The following is a 12,401-nucleotide window of genomic DNA, read 5'->3' as shown; positions in this document are numbered from 1 at the left end:
CAGACACACAGACATCGCTTCTGGGCAATGCAATGACGTGAAGCCTTCAGAAGGTTTCTTCTGAATTTATTTCGAAGGGAAGGTTCAACATTAAGCATTCAGACCTGTGTGTGTGCTTTCTGTATGGGACCCCCACAGGGAAGTGGTACATTTAAAACCTCTCCTTGCAAAAGGAACCCCGGATCTCTAGGACTTTACAGCTTTCTTTATTTTATTGTTTTATTCATCTGAAGGGAGTTCATATGATTTTATGCTGCGGTGAAACTGGTCTTGTAAGAATAAAATGATTTTCTTTCTCTAAATGTGTAAATAAGATGCAGAGCTTTTTAGCCATTGAAATGTTATATTCTGTGTAGGTAAGACTGTGATTTTCACAAATGCCTGTCTCTAATTTTAAAAAGTCTCCCTACAGATGTGATGATTAAAGCTATTGTAAGATTTTCATTGACCTGAAGTAGTGCATTTTCTTCAAAGATTGTATTCAAATCCCATATGTTAAAAAGAGGCTTAACGTCTACGTCATCGTACAATTCTCAAGACCATTTAACAACAACAAGGAAAAAAATTAATGGCCTTGATTGCAAAATGTTATATTCTTCTATTTTCTCCATTTTAATGATACTTTTTTTCTTTTTATTTGTCAGAAAGTTAGAATTCCACCATCACATTGATTAACAGTTGCAGATAATCTAAACTTCAAACTTAAGAAACTTGACCTTTGGCTCTAGATTTTTCTGGATTTTTAATTAATTTATTTTTTAGACTTTTTTTTTTAGAAGTTTCAGATCACAGTCAAATTGAGAGGAAGTTACAGAGATTTTCGCTTTGCTCCTTGGCTTCCCACATGCACAGCCATCTCCACTTTCAACATCCTCACCAGATGGCACATTTGTTAATGAAGCTACACTGACACATCGTGATCACCCAAAGTCCGTAGTTCACATTGGGGTTCACTCTTGATGTTGGATGTTCTATGGGTGTGGACAAATGTAAAATGACATGTATCCACCATCGTGGATTAATGCAGAATAGTTTAGTTGCTGAAAAATCCTCTGTGCTCTACCATCCTTCCCCCACCAGCCTCTGGAAACCACTGATCTTTTCACTGTCTCCAGAGTTTTACCTTTCCCAGAATGTCGTAAAATTGGAATCAACAGTCTGTAGCCTTTTCAGGTTGGCTTCTTTCACTCAGTCACATACATTGAAGATTCTTCCATGTCTCTTCGTGGGTTGATAGATCATTTCTTTCTAGCGCTGAATAAAAAGAAACATTGGATGGACCACAATTTGTTTATTTATTCACCTACTGACAGGCATCTTGGTTGCTTCTGAGTTTTGGCAACTCTAAATAATGCTGCTATGAACATCTGTGTGCAAGAGTCTGTGTGGACATAAGTTTTCAACTCCTTTGGGTAAACACAAAGGAGTGTGATTGCTGGGTCATATGATAAGAGTGTGTTTAGTTTTGCAAGAAGCTGCCAAACTGTCCTCCAAAGTGGCTGCGCTATCCCGCATCCCCACCAGCATGAGTAAAAGAGCTTCTTTTGCTCCACATCCTCACCAGCACTCTTGGGTCTGAGGATGCTTTTAGTACAAGTTTCCGTGTTGGTGCTGATTTCCCACTATTTTAACAATAGAGATATTTCATTTATATCTCTTATCAAGGGAAATGCAACATTTATTTATTGGTTTTGTGTATGTGTGTTTGTGTGCCCATAGCACCTTACTGCAGCCTGACCCACACCCTGAAGAATGGTGGTATTTTAAATAGGACTGCAGGAGAAGTTGGAAGTAAAGTGCATTATTTTTGCAAGCCTGGATATCGGATGATTGGCCATAGCAATGCAACCTGTAGACGAAATCCAGTTGGCATGTATCAGTGGGATTCCCTCGCTCCACTCTGCCAGGGTAAGAAATGTGTGTTTTCATCCCCAAACTTGAGTTCAATTTATTGTTCTTATTTTAATCACACTCTGAAACGTACAAGAGCTGTGATTATGGTTAAAAGGTAAGGAAAAAATGAATGTGAGTTCATAAAAGTACAAATTAAACTTTCTGCTGACCGTGCAAACACTTCTGACATTTGCACTCAGCTTGATTTAGCTTTATAGCCTGAATTTGTAGAATGGTTGAACACTCACTAGATGCTGGGTAGAATTATTCTAATACTTATATTTCATTTTGAAACTTAAAAATGTGTTATCCAACTCAGATTCAAAATAATTTTTCTTGACAGTTGTGTTAATTAAATGAAAATCAATTACTAAAGCTCATTTTCCCTTTCCTTAGATTAAAAACGCATACTTTGAGCCACACGCTGCATATTTCATTTTCATTAGGTCACTTAAATGTAGGACTTGTTAAAGTTGATTTCAATATTTCATGCTTTTTTTTCATTTTATCTTTCATATGCATAAAAAATCAAATTTTCAAATAAGACATTTTAATTTTAATTGAAGGCTTTGAAGTCATGAAATTTTCAGTTTTCTCTTATCGAGATTTATATGCATAATGAAATATATTGGTCTTTGAAAGCTAATTGCAATTTATGAATGGAACCTCATATTGGTTCCCTTGTTTCTCTCTTTTTCATTAGATATTAGATTTTCTGGTATTGCTCTATGAGACAATAATAGATATTTATCACAATTATTGTATTTGTCTTTAACCGCAAGAAGTTAATCAGACACCCAGCCTGCATCATTTATGTTGTACCTCCAGATATTCTTCTTTAATGTAAGATAAACATGAAGATCTAATAGGCTTGTTTCATTAGGAATGATGTTTTTTTTTAAGAAGAGTACTTTTTCTTTCAAAAGAAGAAATGCTTCTCATTTTCTTTAAATGTTCTGTTACTCTCTGCCTATGACATAGAATCCATTGCTCAGAGAGCAGCCCCGTGGGCTGCATGTCCTTGGCATTGTGGACTGAACAAGGAAAATGGCTGAGCCCAGGATTGGCAAGAGTTCCCAGATCTTGGCCTCTAGAGGCTGAGTCCCTAGACAGGGCCCTAAATGGAATCTGCTCTCAGGGTAGAAGCCCAAGAAGATCCTGGAAAGAGACTATCATGTGACAAGACAGACACATGAGACATGGCAGTCTAGGCAGATGTTAGTTTATCTCCGTGACGTTTGAAGAGTTCTGAACGTTGTTGACTCGATGGAGGGATGGCTTGCTCTTCTGCTGAGTGGTTGAAAAGGAACCAGAGGATGCCTGGGATGTGTCTTGTTGATAAGTTTCCACTTCCCTCTCCTTTCCCCATTTTCTCGCTCAGCAGAACTATTTGATGCTGAATTAAATGACTCAGAAGTAGAAATAGAGCACTAAAAACCAGATCCTTCTGGAATCTTTGCAGTTTCAGCTGAAGGATTTGATTGAACATGGTCAGTGTATCTCTTCTCTGTGTTGCACGTAACCCCAAAGCAATGCCATCAGGGACGTGGAATGTTAGAATCACGCACCGCGTTCTAGGTGGGAAATTGGAATATAAATGCTCGACGTGATTGTGTTCTCAAATTATAAAATATTTCAGAAGCATCCTCTTCCCACTATAAATCCACAGTCTTCTGCACTTTCTGTTAGCCATTCTGATAACTGGGGAGTCAATATGATCTTGGTTTTTGGTTGTTGTTGTTGTTTCATAAACTATGACCTGTAAAACCTGGTGGGCCCTTAAAAATGATCTAGTTTAATTTGCTTATTTTTATGTTTTTTAAACTGAGGCACATAAAAGTTAAGTGACTTATTAATAATCATAAAAATGTTTGGTCTAGAATCCAGACCTTCTGCCTGCCTCTTCAGCGTTTGAATCAAAATGTGTCTGGCCAAAAGAAATTCTACTTAAAACAAAATTTTGCAGATACCAGTTCTAAGTAATCTATATTTTAGGTGTTTAAATTCATTTACTGTGGAAGAGTTTCTTTAGTCCTCTCTTAGTTCTTTCCAATTTGTGTAAAATAGCATTTTGATTACAATAATGTATATAATATTTTCATCATATGTGAGGCTGTAATGTTTAAAAATAAAAAAACATGGTGAAAAATAGGCTTTTTTAAACCATTTAAATTATTTGGTACAGCTACACAAGCATTTTCATCATTTTAAAAATAAATCTTTAAAAATAAATAGTAAAAATGTTTACTCTAATAGGTGAGGGCCATTGAGAAAACATCATAAAATTTTAAACAGAATAGGCTTATATAACATATATACTGGCAATTTATACCCTAACGGTGTTTTACTTACAATTAAAGAGCCTTAGAGCTGATTGAACTGAATTTAATACAGTTCATAATATAAATGTGTAATTGCTATGGTATTTAGTAAAGGGAAACTTGATCTGTTTAGCATTAATCATTCGCTTTCCTTTTGTTACTTATAGAACATAGAAGTTTTCCATAATGTAAATACTCACCTAACTTACAGAAAAACACCGGCCTCCTTCAATATAGTCAGAATGAGCCTTTGTGGATTTTTAATTCCCTCCTTGTACCAACCATCTAAATTGTATTTAGATTAATTTTTTTTATTTTCAGTTTTTACATAATTGAAGATAATTTTTTCAAAGTAGTTTTTGGGTCCAAAGAGAGTTAATAGATATAGATGGGTGATCACCATCTATGTGGTCCTGAATTGCTGGCAGTTCATAATGGTAGGGTGTGAAATTAAAGAGTGGGTGAACTCTTTCTTTAAAATTCTTGGAATTCTGTAAGGGAAAAAGACTTTGCAAAAGCATCATCTAGATGCATACCATCACACTATTCCCCCTCAAGACAGCTCAAACTCTTATATGATTTTATTTTCTTGCCCAAGATATTATATTCACATTAGATATAAAATTGGAAAATGAGAATTTCCCTGTAGCACATTTATAAGGATAAAGATACAAGCTTTACCTCTGAAACCTATAGACCTCAAGCACACTGTTCCAAAAATTAAAGTAGATGTAGGGTCCATGTTTATAGAGAGGGTATACTCTGTACAAGTTTTTGACATTTTGTTTATATATACATGTTCATACAGAGGCAAAGTGACATTAATCATATGTCTGTGTTTGTAGATTACAGTTGTAGTTGTAGGTTTAAAACTTAATGCAAGCATTAAAGATGATACAGCTGTTTTCATGATTTTTTTTTCAATTCAAACTTACCTCTGAATTAGGCACTGCAGGTACCAAGACACACTCCCAACTCTTAAAGCTCTGATGGTCCATTAGGAGAGATGGACTCGTGAATCAGTAACTACAATTCAGTATGACATTAAGCAAGAGAAGATATACACTGGATAGAGATGGAGCAGGAGGTATTTTTTCGGGATGTTTTTCCCATCATGGGACGGCTGAGTTAGGATTTGAAGGGGTAGCACGGATGGAAATGCGGTCGGAGCAGCAAGTAGGGGCCATTGTGGAAGACCTCAACTGAGTTTACGTAGCTTTTACTCTCTGTCCTGTGGTTGACTTCAGTCTGTTAAAGGGCAAAAAAGACACAGTCACATCTGCATTTTGGAAATATCTTTTAGTAGTGTGGTAGGTGATTGGACAGAATCCTGTCTAAATTACAGGGGTGCTTTGAAACTTTAGAAATATGCATTGGAGCCATGATGAAGACCTTGATAGATACAGTGAAAATAGGTTTGAAAGAAAACAGGCGTTGAAAATATTTAGAAAACAGAACCAACAGGCCCTTGTGATGGAATGTAAAGGGTCAGGAAGAGAGAACAATCTGGACTGACAAATAGTGTTCTGGTTTTGATTGCTGCGAGTCTTGTGGCACTGCTCAGCGAAATTAGGGCAAGTGAGAAAAAGCAGGCTAATGAAATCAGTGTTGATGTGCAGCCTTCTGTCACCTGTGCTCAGAGAAGGTACAGTGTCTAAAAGTCTCAGTAAGGAGGCAGTAGTTTAAGTTAGTTCAGGATACTGAGTGCATCCTTATTTGTTTTTCATGAGAGGAGATTTGACGTTGTAGGTTCCATAAGGAGCACATCAAATGAAAAAAATTGTAATTAAAATATTATCTGCTGCAATAAATTTCAAACTAAATAGCTCCACCAGAAAACAAGTAGCATCTGACACCCTTTGAGAGAAGATCACATTGGGTCAACAACAACTATAAATCCTGCAACCCATCTAATTACTGATGCAATAGTAATGGTGCAATAGTTTGAGACTCTTACCAAAATCAAAGGTCACCATAGTTATTTTAACTGTTTTATTTGAAGATAGGGGACTTGAAAACTGGAAATAAACAAATAAATAAATGGACAAATACCCCTTTGTGGCACTGGGAGCCTACTATTTAATATTTATTTAATATATTTATACATTTTATATATTTAATATTGCAATATATTATTTAATATTTCAGTTATCCTTCTGGAGTTGGTATAGTATTTCTCAGTGATTTGAACAGCATTCCTTTTATGCTGACAGAGGAACAAAAACAACTTACATATTTTCTAACTGCACTAGGATGTTAGTTTTTTTTAAAAAATAATTGTGCAAAATAATACTTTGAAATGTTTACTAAAAATGCAACACTTGCCTTTTAGTAAATGAGTGAGGTGGAAAGCTGAGAGCTGGGGTCAGGCCCTTTGGGGCCCCCAACACTGGTCATGTGACCATGAATGTGCTGCCCTAGGCCCCAGCAGAACATGTGTCAGGGCAGTGTCTGAATGAAAAAAAAAAGTGTAAATTAATGACAGGTATTTGAGAATGATTTTTTTTTCTTTTTCTTATTTATTTATTTATTTATGTATTTATTTATTTTTGGCTGCATTGGGTCTTCGTTGCGGTGCACGGGCTTCCCATTGCGGTGGCTTCTCTTGTTGCGGAACACGGGCTCTAGGAGCGCGGGCTTTGGTAGTTGTGGCTCACGGGCTCAGTAGTTGTGGCTCGCGGGCTCTAGAGTGCAGGCTCAGTAGTTGTGGCGCAGGGGCTTAATTGCTCCGCGGCATGTGGGATCTTCTCGGACCAGGGCTCGAACCTGTGTCCCCTGCATTGGCAGGCGGATTCTTAACCACTGCGCCACCAGGGAAGTTCTGATTTTTTTTTTTTTCCATTGAAGATGACTTATCTTGTGCCCTAATCTGCTTTATTTTCTCATTTTCATTGACTTTCTGCTGGTGACATCTTAGAAGCACAGAATTTGAGAGAAAAATAGTCACGTGATGGGCAGGGAGTGCTAATCTCCCTAAACCTGGTTCCTGCCATGTAAAACAGGATCTTTGATGCCAAGCTCTGAGAATTGTTGAGAGAGTTCAAGCGCTCAGACAGTCCTGGGCAGGACTCAGCAAATAGGACCCTTCACTGCCCATCACCTGTGAGAAAGAACACACAGCAGGCCAGATGTGTTGTCTCATTTCAGAGAACTTCAGCTTGCTTTTCTCCCTTTCCTTGACCTTTTAAATTACTTCTCTCAGAAAACCTGTACTGGTTTTTATCCTCCTCGATAAAGCCAGGCATACATATCTTTTGCCCTTCAGGCTTCATTTCCTGCCTTCAACCAAGAAACTCTGCCCAGCAGCTGTTTCCCTTATCAATACACTAATCTTATTCATCTTGGAGGGAAGCCAAAATTAGAACTGAAATTTTCTGTATTATCTCAAAGATCCAGTTAAAGTGGTACCTTACAGGTCTTGGCTTTCGAGTTTCCCGTGTTACGGAGAGAGCAGTTCCCACGTAGCTCTTTATCTCAGAGCCGTGATTTTCAGAGCACTTGGTGAGTCGGAGCTCTGGCTTGGACTTGATGTTGTGTGTTATTTATGCTTTGCTTGCGTTTTGCAGGCAATGAAGCATAGGGAAAACGATCATTCTCACAAATGACATGATTAAGCCTCTGTTCGTAAAGTCTGAACTTTAAGATGGAAAGATATAGACGCCTACACTCTGCTGATATATGCTAATATTTGCTAATGTAAAGGGTATGGATAGAGCAAGAGATGGGTGGGTGGGTGAGGTGGTTCATGTAGGTCTGCCTTGAACCAGGGACTGAGCTGGATGTGTGTCTTCTCATCTCTTTAATCCTTGTAGACACTAGTGCTCAAAGGTGACATTACCCAAGAAACACACGACTGAACACCAGAGGTGGGATTTGAACCCATGTCTTTCAGATTCCAAAATCTACATTATTTCTACTATACCATGAGTATTCCCTCTGTGAACATTATTTCTATCCACTGAAAGGGCATATTTCAGAAGAAAATTGTTCTTTTTTTAACTTAAAAAAATAGCAACATTATCAAAAGTTCAGAGGATATGTTTGGTGTTCTGGCATAAAACTTGAGTTATTTTGTAAATCTCAAAAACTTTTACCTATGGGCATAAAATGCATAAGAAGTTATGATTTTTGTCTTGATTTTTTAATACATATTTATTTGCTTCTATGAAATGTTCAAGCTTCTATGTGACCTGATAATAGTGCAGTATTTTTAGAAATTTAAAAATAATGTTTTTAAAATTATTTTAAAAACAAAACAAATCACATGTTATGATATATATGAAAATATGTATGTATATGAATATGTATATATATACATGTGAGAATACAGGTTATAGTCATTATGTCAGCTGTATTCTAATATATTAGGCTAGGAATCGACATAGTTCATAAAGCCAAAAATTTGCCAAATCCCACTAAGCATATTGTAAACTGAGGTTTATTCCATTTGCTCTTGATCTTCTTATGGGATTTGAGTTGAGTGATTAGATCTTGGGCATTTCACAGTCAGAGTCTCCCAATTCAGGCAAGGATCCCTCCCATTCCCAGTATTTACTGGCACCATGACCCTGGGCAGGCAACACAGTTCACTGAGGTTTAGCTTCTTCTGTGAGCGGGGATAAGAATACTCCCCCACCTGGCATGTTTGAAGGATTAAATGAAACAGTTGGCATGAAATCTTTACGCTGGAGTCAGGTACTAACAGGCACCCCTAAAAAAGGAACCTTACAGGATAGAAAAATAATTTCATCAGTGAGTGTCTTCAGGAAGTACTTGTTGACGTGCTTTCAAGCAGGGATTTTACAAATGTCTAGTTAGCATCAATAATATTTAAGTAACTGAGCTGGGAATAGGTTTCTCTGATTTCTCACAATACTCAAAATGAGACATCAGGAAACTTCTTCTGTAAAGGGCCAGGTAGCAAATATTTTAGTCCTGTGAGTCATAGAAGATCTCTGTCACATATTCTTTATTTAAAAATGTTTCACAATCCTTTTAAAATGTGTAAGGCCATTTTTAGCTGGCATGCTGTACAGAAACCGGCCACAGACTGGTTCTGCCCTGAGGGACCACGGTCTGCTGACCTCTGACCCAAATAACGTGCCTGGATCAGACCGTAACACAAGCATAATTCAGCCAATGTCAGTTATCTTCTGTAGTTTGCAAATTATATCTCAAACATTTTACAGAAGACATATAATTCCCTCTATCATGTGCTAAAATCCAGCATGTTTATTCACAAAATTAAATAATGCATTTTCTCTGTCCATGCTTGGCACACACCGTACATCACAAAACTCCATGTTTCCTGTCTGTGTCTGGAAAGTGGTGAATAATTAGAGCAGTAGTGAGTGGAAATGTACACAATGGTGATTTTGTGTAATAGCCGTAGTGATATGAAGCCCTTGACCTTCCTGGGCAAGGAACTGTGCAAAGTATGCAAAGTCCTCATTTTTTCTAAGAGAATCCAGAGTCCTATCGATAAGAGTAGCTAATAGAGATCTATCATGTACAATGCAGTAAAGGAAATCCCTGTGATGTAGCTTTGTGTGCCTAACATAGAGCAATGAGCCCAACACGGAGAACTCAAAACATTTCCAAATGCCATTAGGAGGACCCCGTGTTTCCCTGCTCTTCTGGAGCCTCCAAGGGAAGGGGAAGTGCATTGGCAGAGCAGAGGGAAGAGTCCACACAGAACGTTCCACACCAGCATGCGGAACTTTGAGATGAGGGTTCCTAATCAGTGAACGGCAAAGAGGAGTAAAGATGGTAGGATACCGTGTGTGCGGTGTAAGATACTGACCAACATTACAGAGTAGGTTATGGTCTTTCATTAAAGAGCCACGGCAGCAAGCTCTGCCTGTGAAATTGACAGTTTGAAATGTCAGCCCCTGGCATAGAGAATGTGGCACCGGAGTGAAGAGAACAGGCAGGCCCTGGCGGCTGTGCTGCGGGGCAGGTCCCGGGGGCACACGGGGATGAGATGCAGGGTGCCGAAGCAGCTGGCTTTCTAAAATTCCTCAAGTGGAGGTAGCTGAGAAGTCCAAGAGAAGTCAGCAGTTCAAAGGAGGGGCTGATCAGTGCTGGAGAGTCATAGGGTGTGACTTGGCTTGTGAGAACCTTGGCTCCTGACTCTGCAAGTTCTCCCAGTAACCGAATCTCCGGGAGGGAACGGCTCAGCAGAGACCCGCACGGGGAGAATCTGTGGTGTGCCCTGAGGCTTGAAGGCAGGCGTGGGGCGTTCACACCGGTGCAAAGGCATCCAGGAGGGCAAACGCACCCTTCTGCACACGCCGTGTCCCCTGCCTTGGAGTGCTTTGTCTGTGTGTGGGTTGCTGATCGCCTTTTAATTGCTCCTCATCAATTCCCCGAGCTCATTTCCTCTGTCTCTGGGGGACTGAGGTGCCCCTACCCCGGGTCCTGAGCGCCCTCTTGTGCGTGCTGTGATCTCGCCACTGCCTTTTGTCCTGTGTGTCTGTAGATTGCTTCTCCTGGACCAGTGGTTCTTCAGAGTTCACAAGAACCATCTGGAGTATAGATCCCTAACTTCCAAGTGCCCCCCAAATCTGACTCAGCGGGTCCCAAGGAGCTGGAATCTGCAATCGTACAAGCACCCCAGGTAAACCTGGTGCAGGTGTCTAAGGAACACGTGTTAACAATCCCCATTCTTAAAGAGAGGGATTTTGTCTAAATGTGAATCCCAGCATTTTGCACAGTGCCTGCACCATAGTTGGCATTGATGTGAACTTACGACTAAGTGCGTACGGCTCCACTCTCTCATCAATTGCCTTCCTCAGTAAGGCTTCTAACATAAATGGTGTTATCGGGAAGAAACACAGCTTGAAATTAGGCCAGTGGTGATGTCATCTTCAACTTTCAAATAGAGTGATAACCGCACTACAGGAACAGCCTCCAGAAGAGCAGCCCCGTGTGCAAGGCACACGGCCTGGAGAGCCCTGTTCCGAGGTGTGTGACACCAGGCAGAGTGCACCGGAGGCGTGTCTGGCTGCTACAGGTGTCAGGCCTGAACTGTGCCCCCCGCAAAGGAGATACGTTGGCGTCCTAATCCCCAGGACCTCAAAATGTGACTGTATTTGGATAAAAGGTCTTTACAGAGGTGACCAAGTGAAAATGAGGTCATTAGGGTGGGCCCCACTCCAGCATGACTGCTGTCATGATAAGAGGGGGAAATTGGGACCCAGAGGGCAGACCTTGTGAAGACACAGGTTGAAGACAGCCATCTACAAGCCAAGGAGGAAGGAGCAGTCTTCCTCAAGCCCCTCAGAAGGAACTAATCCTGCTGACACCTTGATCTCCAACTTCTGGCCCCCAGAACTGTGTGGTCACACATTTCTGTTGTTCAAGCCCCAGGTATGCGGTCTCTGCTGTGGCAGCCCGAACGGACCAGCACGTGTGATCAGCTCTCTGCCCCGTGAAATCCCTCCCCTCCCCTCTCCACCTCCGCAGCCAGAACCTTGGCTCCTGACTCTGCAAGTTCTCCCAGTAACCGAATCAACTCCAGCAGCAGTGTTTGGATCTCGGGGCCAGAAATTTTGCAAATTGTGAAAAAATGGAGAAATTAGTGACAGAAGGTCATGAGATTTTCTTTCTGGACATATATAGGGGAAAACAGAAGTCACAAAATATTTACGTTATTTATTACAGTGAAATTGCCTAGTTTCCTTAGTTCCATCATCATTCTTAACAACCTTTCATAGTTGCATCACATGTTTATTGCTTGTTTATTTTCTGTGTTTTTTATTTTTTTTTAGTAAAATGCAGCCAAAATTTCAGGTCAGCAGTTTTGAGAATTTATTAGACCCACGAAGTTCATTTTGTTAAAAACGTATTTAATGGTCCACACTGTACCAGGCACCTTGCTCTTCTCTGCGGCTCCGTTGTTTCACTCGTGAAAGTTGGAGGACAGTGGATTGACGCTGTGCTCACTGCCCCACTAACTTGAGCTGAGCACTGGCAACCGTTTCCGAGGGGTTTTATTGTCCTTATTTTGCAGGCGGCGAAGCTAAGGCTGAAACAGGTTAAGGGAACTGTCCCTGATCAGAGCAGCGTGTGCAATGATTTGATGAGTTTCCAGAGCAGGATCCTGTCCTGTCATCTCACCTACCAAGTTAGATGAAATCTGCCCCAGGGTTCCAGATCCCATGAAAACCTGCCATAAACAAAGTG

The 12,401-nt window shown here is 40.1% G+C and overlaps 1 protein-coding gene across 1 annotated transcript in view; it reads left to right on the top strand.

Annotated features, from left to right (window-relative positions):
* The window catches only part of CSMD1 (CUB and Sushi multiple domains 1), a 1,828,277-nt gene that overhangs the window by 1,703,577 nt on the left and 112,299 nt on the right, over positions 1 to 12,401 (top strand). Inside the window, exon 49 of the mRNA XM_057537433.1 lies at positions 1,720 to 1,908. Within this exon, the coding sequence (XP_057393416.1) occupies positions 1,720 to 1,908 (189 nt within the window). The remainder of the gene's footprint in view (positions 1 to 1,719; positions 1,909 to 12,401) is intronic.

Source organism: Balaenoptera acutorostrata, chromosome 21, assembly GCF_949987535.1.
Source record: "Balaenoptera acutorostrata chromosome 21, mBalAcu1.1, whole genome shotgun sequence".
Lineage (NCBI taxonomy): Eukaryota > Metazoa > Chordata > Mammalia > Artiodactyla > Balaenopteridae > Balaenoptera > Balaenoptera acutorostrata.
Note: the sequence above shows the minus strand (reverse complement) of the source record. Positions and strands in the feature narration are given on the sequence as shown.